At 37.2% G+C, this 22,533-nt stretch overlaps 2 protein-coding genes and 1 pseudogene across 3 annotated transcripts; 1 reads left to right on the top strand and 2 right to left on the bottom strand.

Moving 5' to 3' along the window:
* Window positions 1–704: 704 nt before the first annotated feature.
* Window positions 705–7,166, top strand: LOC101302198 (SAC3 family protein 2-like). Its single transcript, XM_004306424.1, has 10 exons — window positions 705–919; window positions 993–1,093; window positions 1,172–1,393; window positions 2,063–2,281; window positions 2,382–2,467; window positions 2,573–2,669; window positions 4,479–4,571; window positions 4,662–4,816; window positions 5,808–5,924; window positions 6,965–7,166. Exons 1-9 carry the CDS (start codon window positions 739–741, stop codon window positions 5,908–5,910), a joined length of 1,257 nt encoding a protein of 418 aa, XP_004306472.1. The 5' UTR covers window positions 705–738; the 3' UTR covers window positions 5,911–5,924; window positions 6,965–7,166.
* Window positions 7,167–11,385: 4,219 nt separating this feature from the next.
* Window positions 11,386–13,626, bottom strand: LOC101302487. The gene is made up of 3 exons (XM_004306425.1): window positions 13,445–13,626; window positions 11,665–12,050; window positions 11,386–11,524 (listed from the first exon to the last, which is right to left on the bottom strand). The coding sequence occupies exons 1-3, from the start codon at window positions 13,514–13,516 to the stop codon at window positions 11,461–11,463; spliced, it is 522 nt and encodes a 173-aa protein (XP_004306473.1). The 5' UTR covers window positions 13,517–13,626; the 3' UTR covers window positions 11,386–11,460.
* A 429-nt stretch (window positions 13,627–14,055) lies between these two features.
* Window positions 14,056–19,407, bottom strand: LOC101302780 (annotated as a pseudogene). Its single transcript, XR_185146.1, has 10 exons — window positions 19,285–19,407; window positions 19,127–19,210; window positions 17,609–17,718; window positions 17,449–17,478; window positions 16,434–16,577; window positions 15,569–15,658; window positions 15,191–15,297; window positions 14,970–15,055; window positions 14,496–14,593; window positions 14,056–14,244 (listed from the first exon to the last, which is right to left on the bottom strand). The product of XR_185146.1 is annotated as a U3 small nucleolar ribonucleoprotein protein IMP4-like (transcript).
* Window positions 19,408–22,533: the final 3,126 nt, after the last annotated feature.

The raw sequence follows: 22,533 nt of genomic DNA on the forward strand, positions 1-22,533 counted from the left end.
GTAACGATTAAACACAGAAAGAAATCAAAACATTGTGTCTGAGCAAATCATCGACCTCTTTTGCGTTGGAAGGCGGTGGATGCCGGAACTGATGGAGCCACCGTGTCACAGATACGAACGATGAAACTCAGGTGGCGCCGACGGGATCGAGATCGAGATCGAGAGAGATCGAGATCGAGATCGAGAGAGAGATCGAGAGAGATCGAGATCAGGTACAGAGAGAAAGCGGTAACAGAGAGATAGAAAGAAGAGCTGAGAGAAAGCGTAACGGATAGAGAAGAGAACGAGAGAAACTAACAGAAGGGTAGAACCGTAAATCCATAAAATTTAAAAATGTATTTTTTTATCATAATTGACACTTAATCACAACCATTACATCATATTATATATAATTAAGTAACTATTTTATCATCTGATAACATTTAGGGTTACCATTTTAACATGTGGAACAAATGATTATTTTTTTATCATTTGTACCTTCAAATGACACTTTTGTGTTATTTGCCCATTTTTTTTTAGTGATTTGAGCTTTTGTTTCTCGTTTTAGAGAAATTTAGAGAAGCTGTCCGAGATACTAGATACTACATACTACAGGGACAATTATTGGTAATACAAGTGGGTTTGCTTTAGCATGGGGTAAAATGGTATCGGAGCTAGAAAAAAAAAGTTCGTAATGAAATAAAATCGAATTTCAGAGTTGAAACACCTGGACTGTGGAAGAAGGGAGACGAACGTGGCATGGAGAGGAGAGGGCGTCAAAGAAACCATTCTTCTTCTTCTTCTTCTTCTTCTAGGGGCTCAAGATCAACCACCGGCAAATCCTGGCGCAGAGGTGGAACTAGCTCCGCCGATTCAGTCCAAAACGCCACCGTTTCTGATGCTCTCCCCATCGCAGGCACCTGCACTTTGATGTGCCCAGGTGCGAACCAATCTCCAAATCTAATTGATTTGATTGCTCTCTACTCGATGATTGATTACTTGTATAAATACAGAAGCTGAGAGAGCACAACGTGAAAGGCTTCGCGATTTGGCACCCTTTGAGAGGCTTAATGGAAACCCAGCTCAGTCTTCACCCTCCATTGCCGTTAAAAAGGTACCTCGTACACTTCTCATGTGACACAATTTACTCTACTCTCTGTTAAAGCTAACACATGTTGTTTTGTTGTTATAGTTTTTCAGAACTATGTCTTCCAAACAAGTTGAACCGTCTGATGTTCGGCCGCTTCCTGTCTTGGAGGATACTTTAGATTACCTCTTGAAGCTGTTTGATTCGAGAGACTATCCGTTTGAAGTGGTTCACGACTTCTTGTTTGATCGGACCAGGTCCATAAGGCAGGATCTTAGCATGCAGAATATTGTCGGGGAGAAAGCAATTCAAATGTACCAGAAAATGGTATGTCATTTTTAATCATGCAATGAGGGTAGGCGAATACAATGATTGCTTCTTGTTAATGTTGAACCTGGTAACGCTAAAGAAGTTTGGCGCAATTTATGTAGTTCAAGTTTGGATACACACCTATCATAAGTACATATACATAGTACACATACACACACATTTGCATATATGTTGAGAAAAAGGAAGTGTTTAGCCAATGCCCTCTAGTGATTATGTTTGGTGGTTCTCGAAAATAATAGTAAGAACAATATGGGAACCCACTATTCCTGAAAGCTGTTGTGAGCATCAAACCCAAGTACAGACACTAAGAACTAAAGTATTAAGGCACACTCTGTAAAGCTATGATTGATCACAAAAATGAGTTCAACGGTTCTTTTCTTATCTTTGTAGTGCAAGGGTCATTTTCTGAATATTAAAACAACACTTGTTTATGTTGCTAAATTTTGTTAGGAGGCCAAATAGGTGATTTTTGTTGGATTTTCTTGCCATGCGATATTAAGCAAGCTCATAGCTAGGAAATAGTTTTAATTTGAATCTTTAGTATACATAGTATCCATTTATTTATTTATTTATTTTTAAATGAACTTGTTTATTTATTTTTGTGGATTTATAGCTCTTAACATTTTGAAATTTTAAATGATGTTATTAATCTAGTTTGTTGTACAGGTTAAATTTCATATCATTTCTCTTCATAATCTTCGAGGTTGCAGCAGTCAAAATACTTCTCCAATGCATCACCTCAACATGGAGCAGCTTGCAAAGACCTTAACATCTCTATTTAATCTGTATGATGCAAACCGTCATTCCAATTCTACTTACGAAAACGAGGCTGAGTTTTGTTCTTTTTATGTGCTACTTCATCTTGGTTCTCATAGCCAACCCATGGTTGATCTCTGTTCATCTATGTTTATTTATTTTCATTAAGTTCTTATAGCTTCTTGTATGAAGTCCTCTATATATGAAATATAGCCTCTTCTGGTCCTAGGGGGAGTCACTTTCTTGGTGGTTTAGTCATGTGCCTTCTTCATTAATCAAGTCAAAGGAAATGCAGTTTTCCCGAAAGATTTTAAGGTAATTTTCACTTCCCTTTCGACTGTTTTGATATTTTTTTTCCCTTTTCTTTGTTGTTGACGTAACTGCTTTTTAATTCTTGGCATGAAACTATTTATGTAACAGATATTTCCGGATGGGTAACTATAGACGTTTCTTAAGTACTGTAGCAGCCGAGGCATCTTATCTTCAATATTGCATCATCGAGCCTTATGTTGATGAGGTAAATGACTATCTATCTTTTTTTCATTACTTTTCTGGGTTTAAAATTTTGTACTCAATGGACCAACTTGCATGACCCAAAAGAAAAAAGATCACTTGGACAGTTTTGCGCTATTTTAAATGCTGGATGCCCTGAGGTGGTATGGTTTTTCTTCTTTAAATCAAAATAACATTAATATAATGATCCCTGTGTGGGATTATAAATGTACAAGCATCAAAAGATTTATTAGGGTACATATTCAAAATTATTAAACCAAAAACAAGGTTGGCTAACTTTATGATCAAGATTGACAAGTTGTCTGCTGAGAAGTGGCCTTCACAAATATGTATGGCTGGTGATACACGGGAGAGTGAATACATGCAGTGTTCTACAAAGGAGACCAATTGTTGCTTCTCCCCTACTAGTGTGTATTGTGTAATTTGCAGGGGGAGACTGGTTATCATGTTTTCGTGCACTGTGAAGTTGTTGTCTTTGTGGAAAAAGGTCTTCTGGTAGGGTGCAATGATGTGGGAGACTTTAGTTGGAAGGGTTGATTTGCTAATCCATAAAGCTTCTGCTTTTGGCAACAAAAAAAGGCCAAGGTCCTTTGGGGTTGTGGGGTGTTAGCTGTCCTCTGAGTTGTTTGGATGAAAAGAAACAAAAGGGAATCTTTGAAGTTTATAGCTGTGAAGAGGCAGGATTACTTTGGGAGAGGAGTTGGGATTTTTTTGGGCTCTGTTTCTTGGGAATTTTGGCGTCAAGGGACTTAAGCTCTTTGATTCAGAGTATTGATTAGAATTTGAGACTCCCAAAGAACTTATGTGGAGATGTTCAAAAGCCTGAACTTCCTCTGGGATAACCAAAGCATACACCAAAGGCTTGAAGCCTGCAACCACTTCTTGACCATCAAATTTCTGATAATAAATCCCACTGATGTTTGTCCTGCTAATGAAACCGGACCATTATAATTCAGTTTGTTATTTTGTTTACTTTTTTCCTATCTTTACTTTCTTCCTATGTTTATCAATAGCAGTTTCGTTAGCTTTTCAGACTCTTAGGAATATGGAAAATGAATTACTGCTTTTCTAACATTTGTAATTTTTCTTAAAAAGAAATGGATACTCTTCCGATCCCAAATTTCTAACAAATAGTAATACACTCTTCCATAGATTGGAACTCTGAATTCCAAATAGAAAACTAGCCAATAAGATTTTCTTTCGTTACCGGAAGAACCAAGGGAACACAACAAGTTGAGACCATGAGTGGTGACCAAACCAAATTAGTGTATGGACAATTTTGAAAAGATGATGTATTGTTTCAGAGTGTGGAACATATGAGAGACATCTAGAACACCTGTAAATCTTGACAGTATTGATCTGAGTGAAATCTTATCTGCAAAAATAACAATGCTAAAAGCATTTAGGGAGGCCGCTTCAGTTTCCTGACGTTAGAAAGAATTTTAGAACAAACCTCGAAAGAAGGTTGAATCTGTAGTGCAGTAGCTGACTTGATTGTATATTACCATGAGGTGAAGGTCCCTAAACAAATGAATCTTGAGGTGATATGGTTTTTATTTTTAATATTAACATATTTTCTTGAGGTGAGGCCCCCTAAACAATTGAATTTTGAGGTCATATGATAATCTTTTTAACTAAGTAAACGATGTATAGTTCTTTTTATTATTAGTTATTATATCTTTGGGAACATGAATTTTGTTCATCTTCAGTTCCAAGTCGTGTTTACTTGTTACGACAGCTTGGCTGACTTGCTTTAATGTTTGTAATGTTAAAATAATGACTTTTTTGTTCTTCTGTTTCGAAACTACTACAGGTTCGAGTTTTAGCTGTGTCCTGCATCAATAGTTGCGGGTACAAGCTTCATCCATATCCTCTGTCACATTTATCCAAACTCCTGATTATGAAGGTAGTTTATTGATAACTGTATACTCATATCTATCAGCTGAATATGTAATTATTTATTTATATTTTAAGCCTGACCTGTGTCTTGCTTCAGGAATCAGATTTGGTATCTTTTCTCAAATCCTGTGGTCTTCAAATTTGCACGGATGAAGATGGACATAATTTATTGCCCTCTAAGCAAACGACCTTTTGTCATCCCAAGGATGGGTCTCAAAACTACAGGTTTTGGGGTATGGAACAATTTGAGAGGTAACTTAAAACTTGGTTAGAATGGCTTACCTGTTAGTCCAGCCGCTAAAGGTTCAGGTGGTCAGGTAGACGTGGGGGATTGGTTAGTGTGCTGGTTTAACCAGAAGCGGATGTTTACTTCATCTGGTTTTGGGCCATTGGGTCTGGGTTGAATCTAGGTGTTGTAGTTCATGTTGACTTTGTTGATCCATTTGAAAGTTAATTCAGCAGCTTGGTTTGCGTCTTCTACCTGGTTGTTTTCAGCACAAGATGTAAGGTGTTTTGCCACCTTAATTTCTCTACTATTGGGCAGGTGAGGTTTGGGGGATTTTATACCATGGGTTTGGTAGTTGTCTTTGCCTTTTTGTGATGGCCAGTCTTATACACCTGGGAAATAAGTGTTCCTTTACACCTCGGAGTTCTGATCTTGTATTTCTAATTTTCGTTGTTTATGCCCTTGTTGGTGTCTTCTATTCAAAAAGTTAGCATCTGTTCCTTAGATGAGCTTCTGGCTAGGGAGCTACTATCAGTTGCTGCTATGGCACTAGATTTATTCAGGCTGCCCTGGCGAGTTCTGAATGTACACCCTGCTTCATTCTATTCAGGGAGTTGCTTTTTCTTCCCAAAAAAAAAAGGGAACAAAAACGTGAAGAGATGGGTGGTTTGAGTTTTTTGCTGCTTTTGGGAATGCTAGTGTGTGTCATAGAGCAGTGGCGGACCTAGGATTTTAATTTTGTGGGGGCGAGGTGTCGGGTTAGTGAGAGATATGCTGAAAATATATGTATATTAATGAATAAAAACCAAAAATACAGATATTTAATTGTCATATACTACTTGTTTTCTTCCTACAACAATGTTTATTACGCATTGTGAATCTCTGGTACTTATGTTGAGATCAATTGTGGCATGAGTTTAGTGGACAAAGGGTGCATCTCTTTGTTTATGTTGAAATTGCTTAAGCTGTGTGGGCTTATATTCAAAATTGAGGCTTAATCCTTGTCTGTTATATCAGTGGGTGCATGAGCCCTCTCTTGCCCATAGATGGGTCTGCCAGTGTCATAGAGCACCTAGCCAGGTGGCCAGTACCAGTTTGGGGTTGGAGTCATGCAACCTAGTTCTTTTTCCATTGGTAAGAATGGTTTCTTTAAGGATTAATCTGCAATTATTTTGAATTGAGATATTTGGTCCTTATGTTGCTTGCTGTGAATTTAAGAGTGATGGTAGTAGAAAGGACAGAGACATCGTGCTTTAATTTTTTTCCTCAGAGTAATGTGCAGTGGATAAACGTACATTAAAATTTATTCAGAGAGCACTTAGATCACAGAAACATTGTTTACATCGCAGAAAATACATCTGGTTTTGGGTAGGTTTGCCGGTAGTCCGGCAATTGAGATGGAGTTTCCTTGGTAGTTTACTCGTACATCTCTTGTCATCACTTGGCTATATGAGATTCATGGTTCATCATGTTTCGGGACAACAGAAGCCAATCAGTTTGAATCGCGAGTGAAAAGCCATATGATACAATTAGTCTGTTTCAGGCTGTCAACATTCTTTAATCCATACATTTCTATAGGTATGAGACAGAAGTTCACCATTTAGCTCTCCATAGGTAGGTTATCCAAGTAGCTCACCATTGCTTTTGAAAATGTTCTCATGTCATTCATGTAGCAGAGAATTTAAAGGACGTTGGTAAACACTATTTGGCACTAAGATAGTTGAAATCAGAATCATAGATGAAATTCTGACAGACTCGAAAGAATATTGAGGGAAGTGTATAATTTGTTTATAATGTATTTATTTTAGTTCTCACTTCCAGAGAGATGTCTCTTCTCCTCGTAGTCTGTTCTTTTTTTTCTTTTTTTTTTTGCACTTAATTTTTTCTTTTCTCCAGGAAGTGTTTTTTCATTTGTAGTCGGTTTTTGTTTATTGGCTTTGCATGTATCAAGCTTGATGTTCTCTTTATTATCTGTCTAATTTAAGTAGATGAAACAAAAGTGAGGATAAAAAGCTAATCATAGATTCATAATGGGGATGAAGATGGAAAGATATTTTCTGGCTTGCGGGAACGACTTGGGCTCAAGTAGTCAATCTAACTGTTAATATAAGCATAGAACTCTCTGATTCTTCCTATTCTAAATGATAATGTTGGTAAGCATTGCTGCTGTTCAGATGGTAGCAATGATGCAAGTGTTAAGCTTGCCGGATGAGGTGTGATAATTGTGTATCCATGGGAAAGTAACCCCGCACACTTCTTCTGATCCATTGTACTAAGGATTAGGGATTAGCCAACCTGCTGGTGAGTGTGTTTGCCTGGAGGAAGTGTAGTAACGAACTTGGACTTGAGCTTCAACACCTTGTGCTGTAAAATGGTAAATGATAGTATCCCGAATGTGGGATGTGCAATTGTGCAAATACTGTCTACTCCCCAACGTTCTTGTTTTTGATGCATGATATTGTAAGTTGTAAGTCTCATGCATGTAATACACGAACTATCACATGAAATAACATGAACTTAGAACTTAGAAGTATGTAATACATGAGGTACCAAGTATGTTTTTCTAGGGTAAATTCCTTTTATGGTATGTGAACTTCCACGAAATGCATTTTATGGAGGAGAGCTCTTAGAATTCGGAATTGGAACTGCGTTAAGCAAGATCAAAACGCCTCCGGTTCCAATTTCGAGGGTAACCAATGTTGTCTAAAATCTCCTTGGAGGAAATGTGGTGGCTGCCAAATAATGAAGCCTAGCATAAGTTGAAGCTTAAAATCCCCAACTGAGTCGACATGTAGAGCATGAACTTCAGAACTTGTGTGTTGAATGTCGGTAACAAATTACTTCAGTAAAGATTATTTCGGTTCCCCAAATTGTGTTTCAGCTTACACAAAACTCAGCTAGAATATTTGCTTCCCATGATTCAGCTCACACAAAGTGCATGATGAAAGTGTACGTCACAGTTTGGAAAGAGGATAAAGCAAATCGTATGGTAGAATGCAAGAAAATCTGTATGACTAAACTATAATTAAACCATGGGGTTGGACACCACTTTAATCTTTGATTATTGGTTTCAAGAATGCATGTATGTGAATCTCTTTTTGTTCAAGCTATGAAGCTAGGATATGGGAGAAACCTGAAAAATTAAGAGAGAGACCTTAGCCTCTATGTCAGAATTGAAGAACATCTCAATTATCTGCATCTCTCTTCTAAGCCATATATTTTACCTGTTCATATATGCTACAATTCCCCTTCGAAATCCTTCCTTGACAACACGTAATGCATATAATCAACAACAGTACCTGCCCATTTTGAAGAACCAGAAATGCAGCGCCCCAACATCCTTTCTTTTTTTGTTTTTTTTTTTTTTTTTTTTTTTTGGTTATGATGTCAAGGCATTCAAGTCTTGTTCGGTTTTAGGGTTTGATCACTGATCATAGTCAAATCTCTCTGTACATGTACATGACTAAACAATATAAATCAATGTTTATGCTCTTTCTTTTTTGTTTGCTTTTGTTTTGTAGTTGACAACAGTTTACTTAAATCAACCATGGTTTAGGATAAATTGATCTAAGAGTGATGTGTCATGTTTAAAACCCTTAAATTAGATGAAGAGTGTAGATTTTATGAAATTTAACTAAATTCACAGGCTCCTCCAAAAATTTTAATCTGATGAAAAAAAAAAACGAGATTACCCCGTGACAGATACAAAACAAAATGAGTGATTTTTTTTTGTTGGGAACAGCAGAAAGAGTGTTTCGGTAACACCAAGAAAAATAATAACTGTGACCACTGACTAGGGGAGACATACTTGACATTTTGACAACACTAAGCCCTTAGAGAGAAAGAAAACTTGTGAAGATCGACTCTGATACATTAGAGACTGCACTTTGGACTTGGAAGAACTTGTAAACCGGATATAATGGATGTACAATGAATCAATGATCATTTGATTTCACAAATTCTCAATCAACTTGTGAGGATCTTAACGGTGTCACAGTTGGTAAAATTTTTGGCTTTGACAATTCCACCTAGAAAATAGAATTTGTCATTTGATTTCTTTTTTCTAATCCAAAACTGCAGAAATTGCTACCATTCTACCAAGATGGATTTGTAAAGCATAAGTCATAAGATTGAAGGAAGCTATGGAGAAATTGTCATAAGATTGAAGAGTCAACAGGCTTATGAGAAGCATAAGGCGTAATACGAAAGTTCTTGTATGCACCATGGCGCATGTGAACCAACTATGACTGACCAATCACTATCATTCATTTAATGCAGTTAACTACATGACACTAACACCAAGACTAACACTGTTAAAAAGAATTGAGACAAAAAAATTGAATGAACATGGTAAAAGTAAGGCTAGGGTAAATATTAATTAGCAATTAATTCCTAAACGTAATTAATACGATTTTTAAATGTTTTAGTGAGACTTTTTATCCTTCTTTATTTATTCTGTTTAAACGCATTAAATATGGAATTTACCTAGTTACCCATTCTGAATGATGTAGATCCCATGTTCTCTTATAAGGGGTAGGCGTGTAAAATTTGCTATTAGAATTAAGATTAGGTATGATTATCTATTTATAATTTTTATTGTATTTGTAATAAATAATTTATTTTCAATTAAAATTAACCTAATTAATCAAATTACATTTTTAAAGGGAATGAAAAAAGTACATGAGTCAACTAAAGTTGAATCAAAATTATCTCTTAAGATTATTTTCATTTTGTCGGATTGAGCCAACTCCGTTTTGTTCTATAGTTATTTTTCAAATGAGCTACATTATCTAAATAAAATGTTATGTGATAAAATTATTTAGATAAAATTTTGGTTATGAGTATCATTATTTAATATAATACATTTGATCATGTCAATTGTGACACAAACGAATATCATAAGGACAATTATTTTGCATTGCTATTTTATCCTAAATTGCATCATGTGAGAAACAAAAAAGACTCGAGTCACTCCTATATATACTTGAACATGCTAATGAGTGTGTAAAGATTTCATGCGCTTTGAAACATAGATAAGACAAGCAAAATATTTGACATTGCCCATATTTTCATGACATAGTAATATGAGGAATGAATGAAGGAAAGACTTCAACATACATGTTTGTTTGTCTACCCATGACAATCGATTGCTACTACAATAGTTCAGTTCTTGCTTGTGTATGCTAACTTACATACATACGTTATCAAAATAATTAAAAATTATGAGTAACCATGTATTGAGGTTTTGTTTATTTTCGATAAGAAGAAGGAGACAATTCTAGACGGTGACGCGGAGGACCACATATGCGGAGGCCTTTGTGGTTTTGGTGATGTCTTCTCCGATTTTTTTGTGAGAAGAAACCGAGAAGACGGATCTAAGGAGCGCAAGAGATGGCGGCGCCGTCGTCACCTCCGTGCCGGTGACTTGGATGACTTGGGAGGGGTTGAACTTGGGAGCTACGTTACATGAAATCGGAAGCGGGGACGTGGAAGCGTTTTTTTCCTAAATTTATTAAAAACAGGAGCGTTTTAGAAACGTGAAATAAAATAATATACAACGCTTCCTATACACACACGTTTGTCTAATTTAAAGAAAAAGTTGGACAGCTAGCTTGTAAAAATCTTGAGGTTGAGATTAAATGAAAGAATTAACACTATTGGTACAATTTTCCTATCATAGACACCCTTGCACATGATTCCTTCTAGTTAATTTAGTCTCCACTTATTACAATGACCACAATATCTTCTGTATCATTCTGATCCAAAACCAACTGCATTCATGGCTGACGCTGAACCATCATCACCAGAACCAAATTCAAGCTCGTCAAATCTCTCAAAGGTTCATTGCTTCCACCACAAATCTATCCACCCGAAAAGCTTCATCTTGTTAAGATCCACTCTCTTTCTCTTCTCCCCAACAACAAATCTGGTGTTCCATGATCTTAGCAATCTCGATGGCGTGATTGGCGACATTTCTTTTTCCGATCTCTTGGGGAGAGACCGACGGCGCCGACCTCGCTCCGGTGACGCGGACATAGACGTCGATGACCTATGAGAGGGGTCGAACTTATGAGGCATGGCTGGAAAGGCTGGGTTTTACCCGAGTGTTCTTTGATGAGGAAAGTTTTTATTGGGAATCTGGGTTTTTTCTGCGGTCCTTGTTGTGTTTGTCAGTAACGGACGTTTGCTTAATCTGTTATGGTTCAAGTGCACCAAGGTGTACTGAATCCGCTCCGGGCATAATAAGGCATAAGCCACTCTTTCATAGATTTAAGGAAGCTATGGAGACATAAAAACCATGAAAGTACGTTGCACGAGAGTTATAAAATACAGAATAAACATACATGCCTCGCAAATTGAAACAGTGACAAAAGAAACATCATCAGCTAGCACTAGCACATCGTCTCATTGATTTGCTTCAGTAATCTCTCAAAAAAGGGCCACATTTGTTTTGCTTCAGTATTACAGTGAGGAGGATCACGGATTATATGGGCACTGAGGCTGAATATGATCAGGCTCACCACAGTGGTGGCAAATATACTGCTTCCTTTTCCGTTTTCCCCCTCCACCAGAAGCTCCCTCAAATGACTCTTGCACACTCATATAGTCAATATTTTCAGATTTTTCTGCTTGCAGTGCTGCTGCCACCGCCTGTTGATAAGTATCACACTTACAACCACATAAAGCCACCCGGATGGAAGGCCTCAACCCGCGTTGAAAGTGCTCCGCCCTCTCTGTATCCGAAGTCAGAAGCTGAGGTGCATACCGTAATAATTCAATGAACTTAGAATCGTACTGAAACACTGTCATTTCCCCTTGAGTCAAAGTGAGAAATTCATCGGCTTTATCTAGCCTTATAGTCTCAGGAACGTACCTATTCAAAAATATCTGCTCAAAGTCATCCCAAGTCATGGATTCCACATCCCTGGTACTTTCAACAAATTCCCACCGGTAGTCAGCCGCTCCAGTAAGAGTATAGGCAGCAAACACAACTCTTAGGTCTCCAGGTACATCAATAACATTGAAACATTTCTTTACCCTTCGTAGCCAATCCAGCGCTTCCGATGAACTCTCAAGATTTCCTGTGTACTCCGTGGGTGACAGACTAAGGAGCAACTTCAAATATTTCAGCGTCCTGTTTGTGCCATCAAGCTCGCGGGAGGCCATTTGTATTAAGGCTTGAAACAGCTTAGCCACCTCCTCATCATGTAGAACCCCAGTAGTGGAAGAAGTAGCTCCACCTGTTTTAGTTGTATCTTGCTGAATTTTAACAAATGGAACATTAGCTTCCATTCCAGTGCAAAATAAACTAGAGACTATTCAAAACACTAAGTGCAGTCGATCATCAACATCTTACTGTCCATAAGCAATTATAATGGAGTCTCGTAACCTAGGGACATGAGATCAGATTGCATAGTCTGCTCCAAAAAAGCTCAGATGTAATGGTTTGCTTTCATTTCCATAGTATGGCATGGTTATCAAGGAGGAAACAGTGTACAGTTTTCTGTCCTTGTACTTTACAAAAGCAAAACAGAAACAAACCAATTCAACTAATAATACAAATATGCATCAGGCCAAAGTCACAACAGGTTACTATTCTTGATCACCGATAATTATTATATCTTAATGTCTGATCTTTCCCAAAGTCAAATTGATATCACTTGAACCTTATAATTCACATTAATATTAATTCATGTTTCCAACTAAATTGATTATCTACCACCTGGTCATCAATATTATGATGTGAATTTATTAGCACAAAGAAGAAACAAATATGAAAGCGCTGATTCGTATTATGAATGACGGTCAAGACCATCATGCTAACAATCATATTACCTAAGACCGCACACTTATATGATACACGACACCAGTCCTATTGGTCTATTAAAGATAGCACTTTCCTAGAAACCCCAAAACTCAAAAGATGGGGGTCCCAAAAAGATGACCCGAACAACTACAGGGGTAAATGAGAAGCAGTGATACTATCAGAATAAAGTTGATAGAAAAAAGTGAACACAGTGTGCTTTAGGGGAAGAACAAAATCAGGCAGAAATCATATAGATGAAAAGATGAAATATTATGATCTCTTACATTACATCAATCGACACTGATATAACAGCTCTTCACTCTTGTTACATAACTGGAAAATCATTTTATATAAATAGTCCTCTGTTTTGGGTATGTGTTAATAATAACTCATACTTCTTTTTCTTTCAGTTTCCCAATTTGACTTGGATGTTCAAGAACTAATCAAAGGTATGACACAGTTTTATCTTGTTTCTGTATCTGTTACATTTCATTGTTTGGACATTTCTCTTTATATCTCATCAAACGAATTGCATCTTCTTCTGGAAATCCTCTTTAAAACAAGGAAATGTAACAGATACAGTAACAAAATAAAATTGTACCAAAAACTGCATGCAGGGGTTGAGGGGTAATATGAATAGAAGCATCAAGGAGCATCAAGGAGAAACTAAGCAAGTAGACCCAAAAAATGAAAGTAGCTAGTAATTTTCTACTGATCAAGGAGACCCAAAACCCTTGTCTCTACTGATCACACAATCAATATAGTAATTTTCAGACAAACTAAGCAAGTAGATGAAAGATAGAAAACAAAAAGAAATGAGAATCAATGGAGTTATAAGCCGACAAACCTTGCCCATATTAGCTTTGAGCGGTTGTTGAAGAGGACGATTTGTTGGGATGCTTCTCTGGGAATGTAACATGCATTAGAGGTTTCAGAATCTAGGGAGAGTGAGCATTCATTTGAGCTATCAACAGAGACGATCGGTATTGATTTGCCCTAGTTTCTAATTCTTGCCTCTTTCGAGTTTCGAGTCACCACTCTCGAGACAGTCAAACACAAGCAAAGACCTATGCGACTCTACATTTTATATATGACCAGCACCCACATCCAATCATATACTCTACTGTGAAAAAATAAATATTCATTTCTTTTTCTTTTTTGAATTCTTCATTATATTTTTTTGAAATCGAGAGTTGTGTGTAAAATGTCAGTAACAAATGACTCCGGTAAATTCTTCTCATAAAAAAAAACGACTCCACTAAAGATTTTTTTTAATATTTTTATCAAATGCAAATAACTGTGTTATGATATTGTGAATCGAACTCACGACCTCTCACTTACAATGAGAGACTTATGTCACTAGACCAAACGATATTGAGCTAGTAAAAATTATTTACTTCTCTAAACTTGTGACTCGCATATCTCGCATATCGTAACGTTTGCTTTTAAGAAGAAACAGAAAGGTAAAATTCCATATATTACACTGGCTAGAACATTGCTCTATGCTTATTAAGTTATTACAAAATCTCGATTTCAAGAACTCAAAAGAAAGACAAGCAGTATCACACAAGATCAGGGTTTGGTTCTCTGAGTCTTTGACCTGCCCATATGCTGCCCAAATGTTTCTAGATGACCCTTGTGCCATATCTACATCAAGAAAAACTAGTGCTTGCTTTAGTATCTAGTTTGTTTTTTCTTTCTGTTTTTGGCTTCGTTTGTACCCAAAAAAATCAGAAGCCACGTCTAACATGTTTAAGTGACGGAATGGACAAAACTGTCGATCAATGAGAGCTTTTTTAGGGATACACCAGTTAAATTTAAAAACCTGAACCCACTCATGGACAAAGTAATTCCAAAATTTAAAAACTACATGGACAAAGTAATTCCAAAATTTGTACCAGTTCCCTATGTACTTCTGTTTCTTAGCTGTGTTCATGTAGGGTTTGAGGACCCACTCATCCTGGGCTTCATATTGATCCACTGTCCCCAACTTAATCTGCAACACAAAGCCAGAAAGTGTACTAGCGGTAAACAAAGTTACATCAATGAGACTTCCAATACTAGATATAATGTGAGACATAAGCAAAAAGTACGAGTTTTCATCAACAGATGAAATTGGCTAGTAGTTTACACTCCACTGCACAATTTGGTAATTCTGAGGTAACTTTTTGGGCAGTGTACTCATTTTCATATTTACTTTGAAAGGAACGTTTGTTTGAGCAAAAATTTGAGATAAAAGCTCAAGTTCCATGTCTCAAACAAGTTAGTACCTAGATAGGAACCTAGGAGGGGGTTCCCCGGGGGGGGGGGGGGGGGGGGTGGGGGGTGGGGGGTCAATAATAACATACAGCATGTGAATGTAAAGCACTAACCTTGAAAGCTTCAACTCAAACCGCAGACCAATCTCCTTCAGCTCAACAGATTTACGGACCCTCCGGGCTTGTCATAAATATGATGCCTGTAGATTTCAAATTGTTAACAAGAAGCAAAGCAACACGTGCACACTTGGCCAGAAGAGATTCAAAGTTATATGATGGATTCAAAGGTATCTCTGCTTACTAAATCAATACTGAAAGTGAATGAGACAACAAACCTGAACAAAATGTAGTCCTGCTTATTTGTAAAAGTGATTATGCGTTTTGTATCTGGCTTTGGCACTGGAAAAAGATGCTTTAAAATATTTGCTGTCCGCTCACCCAACTATCACAATTAAGAAGAGATGTAAATATATAATAATACGCCAACTCAAAAATACGGAGGGATGTGACTATAGTGTCTGACATAAATGGTAGGAAAAAATGGTATAAATGGTGCTTCTAACAGAAAAAACTTAATCTTCAATGTTACTAATTAAGACATAAAAACTGCAACAGTTATTCATTTAGATAAGGATAATCATCTCTGAACAAAAATATTGCCAATATATTGGGTACAGTAAAGTGAGTAGAAATCCTTAGATGAGATATGATACCTTAGTCGTGAAATTGTTAATGATCAGATGTGGATAAGCCTGTGGCACCGTTCCTATGGCTTTCTTGTCCTTGATGTCATGTCTTGAAACCTATAAGTAGAAAATAATTATCAAATTTCCCACACTAAATAGATCGAGTGCAAGAATGACAGTCAAAAAAGCAGCAAGAAAGTGCAAGGAAAAAAAGAAGAGCGTTCTTTTCCTAAAATAAATCTTGAATCTATTTGTACTGGGCAGCTGCTAGATTAACGGATTTGCCTGGATTTACTGGGCAGAGAATAATGGTCCATGGATTTCATATGGGTTGTCTCAGTTTTATTTGATCACCTTTTTTTGCTTGATTTCCAATCTGGGACCAAGTTATTTGACTATAGCACTCAGTCAACAATAGCTTCTAGTAAATGTGAATTTATGACTTCTGTGGTGGGTATAATAAACAATTTTACTCTTTGGTATGACTAACCCTTGAAGTTAATTATATGAACATCCTAACCTATAGGGAATTTGATGCTCTGCAATGAAGGTTACGAAGTAATATGAAGAGTGGTAAACTCTGAAAGATGGCAACAGGGGAGTTGGCTGATAAAGATGGACAGTCTCTTCCATATGTACAATTTATGGTAACCCAAAAACTCTGATTCCTGTGGCAATAAAATTATACCCTTTATAACAGAACTGACAATCAGCACTCTGAAACCCAGTCCTCCCTTTGCTTAATCTATATCACTGAGTTACTTACTCCTAATTCTGCTGCTTAAGTCCCCAATAAATTTGCTGTTATCTAGATATTTCGGCTGTTTTTACATCAGTTTGAATCTCAATATATATTTCTCACATTAGTACAAAGATTAAGTACACTACTTACCACATTGCATAGTTCAAAATAAGCTGTTGGTCCATAAGGAAGGTGGCATACACTCAAACAATTAGGTTTACCCCGCTGTTCATGTACCAACACAACATCTGAGTAGTCATGTGCACGGCAACTTTCAACAATTTCAGAAAGAACCTGCATGGTTTGGGAATAAATAAAATTATAGTCATGTAGATCCTCAACAATGGAAGATGCCCAACACTTCAGATCATAAAAATCTATGGTCCACATACCAGGTAGCACTAGGACAAATATTATCTCTGGTGTTTAGCCTTCTTTAGACTTCCAAATTTTGTTATGAATTCCTTTTACTTCATTTTATCTTATTGTTTCTTTTATAATTCTGTGTTCTCAGGTAGTGGCCCTCTGAAAACCTCCTAATAGAATATTATTAGCTATGAAACTGATTTATTTTTCTATAAATAGAATTCAGGAAAAAAAAATGAGTAAACAATATAGCATGATGATCCACAAGTTTTCGACAGCATCGAAGAGACAAAACTGTCCACGAAGCTGAAATAACTAGACATTTTACATTATCAAAGTTGCTACTCACATGTAATGCAAGTCTACAATATTGTTAAGAAAGAAGGCAGGGAAAGGTAAAGCTTTATGCTGAAAATCCAAATTAATCACAGGGACCATTAGCTTCAGTCCTTACAGATGCAACTGTATGGACAATAATAGAACGTGACTAGTGGCAAAAGGCAGCTAGCATGCTGATTGTCATATGGTTGTAAAACAATCGTCAAGCAACTGAATACCATAAGCAATCAAGGCTGACATTTTCACATAATGAAAACTGAATTTCCAAGAATAAAATTTAATATCACACAGAGGGTGTAATGTGTGTATCTGTATAAAATATCCACGTAAGAACAACAGAAACAAAAGTTCAAGATTGCCAGACCACAAATTCATGAAAAGACAATCAAGGAAAAAAAAAAAATAAACCAAAAAATATTTGCAAAACAGCATCACCAATCTGACCACCACGATTCAGTACTTGTGCATTAGGAAATACAAGTTTCAGTTCCTGTAGTGTCATTTGAAAAGAAAAAAAGTCAATAAACCTATAATGCATGATTCGAATGCGACAAGGATGCCGAAAGTGCATCTAGATGACTAATTAATATGATTTCAAAAGAAAAAGAGGCTAGGCTAACCTTCGTGAATTGTAATAATGGAGCACTCGGATCCCTGGAAGTAGTTAGCAATATTTTGGGATCTCTTTTGGATGCTTTGGCATACTCATCATCGATATGTGTCCACAGGACTAGAGATTAGAAAATGCATGAAGAATCAACAGCCAGATAAAGTGTACAACAAAAAATCAAATGAAAATACATGTAAAAGTATTTCTCAAATATTTATCAACTGCGTGTCAAACAAGCAATCTAAAAGCTTTCAATTCCAAAATCTAAAAGCTTTAAATTGCGTATAACTGAAGGCTTGGAGCTTTTGTTTCTCTTCACCTACCCTATTTCTCTGCTTTATCCCTCCCTTTGCTCTCTATTCCTGAATTTCTCTAAAACCACAGCAGCTAAAACCTTCTCTTCCTTCTCAAATAACCTCTTTCTTAATAACTCGGATCCTCTCCTAACCTCACAAACCACCTGAACTGCCTAACCTTTTTATAAGATGTTGACACGTGTCCAATCTCACATCCAATGGCCTACGATATCTCGTTTCATTTCAGTAATCTTTTTCTTCTTTTTCCAGAATTTCATTCAAAAATTAGAACTTAAGTCTAGAGATCGTTAGCCCAAGATAAATCTGATGAGCCACCACCCAGTCTGCAAAATCACCAGAAACTCTGAAGACAACCTTCTTCTTGTAGCCACAACTGAAAGCACTTAATCTACAATAACAGCTAAATTCATCTCACTTCATGAATTATTCAATCACTATCTTCTTCTTCCTGTCATCTGATTAGTAGATAAATGATGCAGAAGAAAGAAAGGAAGGAAGTTCAGCCCAGTCCTACAGGAGCAAAAAGTTTTCAGGAACTCAACTTCATCCAAATAACTTGGTAACTCCAAGGTGCACCTACATGGTCTGAATTTCTCAACATTCAAAATTTAACTGAAAATCCACGAAAACACCCATTTTTAGCTAACAATACCTCAACTCTGAATCTCAACTTCTTGCATGAAATAGCACTACAGTCCGCATCAGAACTTTCCAGATTTCAAATTTTTAAACAGCAAACAACAATCATCTGATCAACATAACTACACTTTGAAACATCTATTCCACAAGATCTTTAGCAATTACAATTTCATAGTTGCTTGTCTCGAATCCAATCTCACCCTATCAATGTTCACTAGCCTAAGGACAGTCACTTAAATTGTCCAACATTCAACCAATGTCACCGAAACATAACGATCCATCCTTCTCATATTCTTTTTATTTATTTATTTCCTTCCCTAAAACAACAGAAGCATCAAAGACAATCTTCCTTCCTCCTAAATCGAACTCAAACCATATCCACAAAAATCAGCAAAACTATCACCGCTACCGGATTACACAAACAGTCAATTTCCTATACGTTATTTACCACCAACAACTGACAAACTAGTACCAACAAAAAACTGAAAAATTACTGCAATTTCATGTCAATGTCATCTGATAAGTAAAAATCTCAGGCTTTAACAGAAATTGCATTGCAACAGAGTAAATACCAGCAGTATTGTCATCTTCGAGATCGATTTCTTGACGAAGCTTGGCCTCTTCATTTCGAAGCTCATTCGGAATCGGTTTCCCCTCTGCAAATTAACACAAAATAATTAGAAATTGAGGGAGCCCAAAGAAAACAGAGGTTGAGATGAACCCTAATTACCTTGTATAGAAGCCGTAATCTTGCGCTTCTTCTCGTACTTGGTGCGTTCTAGGGTTTCTTTACTCTTCCTGAAGCAGTACTGCTTCGCTAACCTCCTAGTTCTCCTCAACATATTAGCAAACGGTCTACAGGGTTTTTGATGCTGTTCTAGGGTTTTAGGATCAGCACAAAGTCACAAAGCAATAGCAAACGACGCCGTTCTAGCTCCTTTTCCAAACTTATATGAGTTGAAAATTAAAATTAAAATTTGCATCCCTCTAAATTTGATATGTTTTACTTTTTATGTTTGTATCGAATTACGAATAAAGACATAAAAAGAACTTGTTAATATAGAGTTCGTAATATCAAAAACCGAACTTGGTAAATAAAATTAGATAACTTAATAAAAATTTAGATGTGATGAAGGATAAAGTGTAGAGACAAAGAGATAGCAAGAGAATCATCATCTTATTCATTGATAAGAGCCTTTTATATATGGAATTACATAGTACCAATATGGTAAGGATATGAATACATAGATCTAGTCAAACTACATATCCTATTGGCATAAGGCCAAGACACACATAGAGAATATTCTAGAACACTCCCCCTTGTGCCGCGCGCTGATATGCCGATGGTGCTGATCTGTTGCCTCGTCAAAAACCTCGTCAAGTCACAAAAACCCTGTGGGAGAAAAACTGAACCTTGATCGTAGGAGAAAAAGAGTACAACGCACCCTTCACATTTGATAGTGACATGTATGTATGTGCTAGACTCCCCCTGAAGTTCGCACCTCCCCCTGATCTTTACATCAATCATAGGGCTCTTCCTGATTCTTACTAATCACGGAAGTTTCAACAACTTAGCATGTCAATGCTTTTTAACATGTCTTCAAATGTGGCATTAAGCAATGATTAACTAAATCATGCCGTATTGTCCTCAAATGATCTTTTACACTTAGATCTTGAGGAGAAGGCCGCTTGTGAACTCAAAACATAAGTTCGTGCAGGAAATCAGATTTCCGCGCAGCATCACCTTCAATTACTAGAACAGTCGTAACTTCCTCTAGGAAATACATATGAATGAACCGTAAACGGTTTTGGAAACTAGACTCATTTAGCTTTCCAACCGTATATTACACACGTTCTGGTTCGTTAGGAGCTATTCACAAAGTCCTGTCGAAGTTGACTGTTTTGCCAAAATCAGATTTTCGGACAGATTCGTCCTACTTTACGAAAACGGCCATAAGTCACTCAATATGATAGGTATGATCAAGTGGTTGGTCTCCCTGGAAAGTAAACACATAGACCTTTCCAATGGTACCATTTTCACCATTTTCCAGTGAGTGAGATTTCTTATAGGTCTCGTGGAAGTTGACCTACAAAACTTGACAGATTCTGATTTCGCTTTTGATGTGTCTTTCTTATGTAGGGATAGAATAAGCCTCAACCTTTCATACTATTAAGTATTGAAAAAGGGGTTACTGCCATTACATTGGCATTGCGTGGGCGCATAGCTACACTTAGCTTTACAACTTTTCATAGCGAATGAGATGTCAAGTCTTTCGTATTGTGTTGAGTACATTGATGCGTCTAATTGTACTTAGATGGAAACTCCATCTCTTAACACATATTTGTCATCTTGCTTTAGACAAAACAACAGATCTCTCTTTAGAGTAAAGACTTTGACTAATCATGGGAGTATATGTAGGCCTCACTTTCGTTAGAGCGCCTAAGCCGATTGATGAAAAATCATCATCAATACAGTCATCGAGTGCCTTATCGAGACTGTGTCTTCCCAAGATCTTTTTCTTCGGATGTTGATACATATTGGCATCTCTTGATCCATCAAGAGTCCATGTAAATCCGGAATGAACACGCAAAGACATAATTCACCATATCCCTTCCAAATCAAGTAGAATCCATGTGCGTTTCAATAGCTTTAGCAAACGCGTGCTACTGTGGTCTGGAGCCACTTGATTCGGATGAATGAAGTCCGTTTAAGACCTTCATGTATATCTTTGATCCCGTAGAGATGTTATTATGACCACATTCATAGGCTGCATGTTCAGTTATTCGGAAATTACCAAACTGACAAAGTAGTGGAATGCAATGACATCCATTACGAGAGCATATCTCATCGTAGTCGATCCTAGTGCGTGTTAGTGAGAGACCTTGCGCCATAAGGTGAGTCTAAGCTCTTGTTCTCACTACGCTATTTAACAAAGGTATAGTTGATAGGGTTTAGCTTGCGGTGTCGGCATCACCTGCCCAAGGACCTATCTTTTTGTTAATGCTAGATCGCATCTTTCCATTAGGCCAATCAACTAAGTTGATATCCATCAACGAAGGGTGGTTTGATAGTAGACTCATTATCTCACGTCCTCATGTACACTAGTGTAATACTTGTAGAGATCTCTATATGGATTGGATTTGACGTTTGAGGCGTCCCCCAACGATAATCACAATTCAGACTTCATGAGACGGATTTGAGTATCATTGATCAATGGATCAGGTTGTGCCAATCTCGCTTTCTTCCTAGTGCAAGAATATATCGAACCTAAGGGTCTCCCTCCTTTTTGGGAGCCACACGGCCTTGTGACACCAATTTTGCCACTATATGGCGTCACCATATCACCATCCATGGTGATGGCACCAAGACCAACTTCTTTTGGTCGCGCCATGTCCTTTTGTAGGACATCAATCCTTGCAGACATATTTGCAGCATGTGATCTCGTCACTTTAACACTATAAGCATTTGTGATCAAGATGAGACTTAGTGGGGACAAACCACGACAATTCATGTCGTTCCACTTGAACACTTGTGTTCTTATCTCCCCCTAACGGCGGGAATATTGTCTCATCAAAGTGACAATTCGTAATTTAGCGGTGAATGAGATCGCCTGACAAGGTTTCTACATATGCGGATTATAGGTGGAGGTTCATATCCAACCTAAACTTATTCATCTCAAATGACCCATCATTGTACGCAGTGGCAATGCGATTTGGCACCTAGAAATAATATCTAGCCGAGCTCAAGGATTGGAGATCCGTTTCAATCTTGCCGAGCTCAAGGATTGCAATTTCGTGTCAATCCTGGTACACAGTCACGAGCTGTAGTACAATAAAATTCAATGATGGTGGGTCGTAGATGAATAGTAAAGCTGCATGCAAATATTGCATAGCCCCAAGACACAATAGAAAGAGTGGTGCGCATCAATTAATGTTTGAGCGACAAGCTAAAGTTGCTTGGTCGTAGCCTTCGGTGAGA

The sequence above is a fragment of the Fragaria vesca genome, linkage group LG7 (assembly GCF_000184155.1).
Source record: "Fragaria vesca subsp. vesca linkage group LG7, FraVesHawaii_1.0, whole genome shotgun sequence".
Lineage (NCBI taxonomy): Eukaryota > Viridiplantae > Streptophyta > Magnoliopsida > Rosales > Rosaceae > Fragaria > Fragaria vesca.

Coding starts and splice junctions, on each gene's coding strand:
- LOC101302198 (XM_004306424.1), top strand. CDS start 739: ATGGAGAGGAGAGGGCGTCAAAGAAACCATTCTTCTTCTTCTTCTTCT. Junction 2,670..4,478: donor TCGAGCCTTATGTTGATGAG/GTAAATGACTAT, acceptor AAACTACTACAG/GTTCGAGTTTTAGCTGTGTC. Junction 4,817..5,807: donor GGTATGGAACAATTTGAGAG/GTAACTTAAAAC, acceptor CTGTTATATCAG/TGGGTGCATGAGCCCTCTCT.
- LOC101302487 (XM_004306425.1), bottom strand. CDS start 13,516: ATGTTACATTCCCAGAGAAGCATCCCAACAAATCGTCCTCTTCAACAA. Junction 12,051..13,444: donor TCAAAGCTAATATGGGCAAG/GTTTGTCGGCTT, acceptor GTTAAAATTCAG/CAAGATACAACTAAAACAGG. Junction 11,525..11,664: donor GAGCAGATATTTTTGAATAG/GTACGTTCCTGA, acceptor CTTCGGATACAG/AGAGGGCGGAGCACTTTCAA.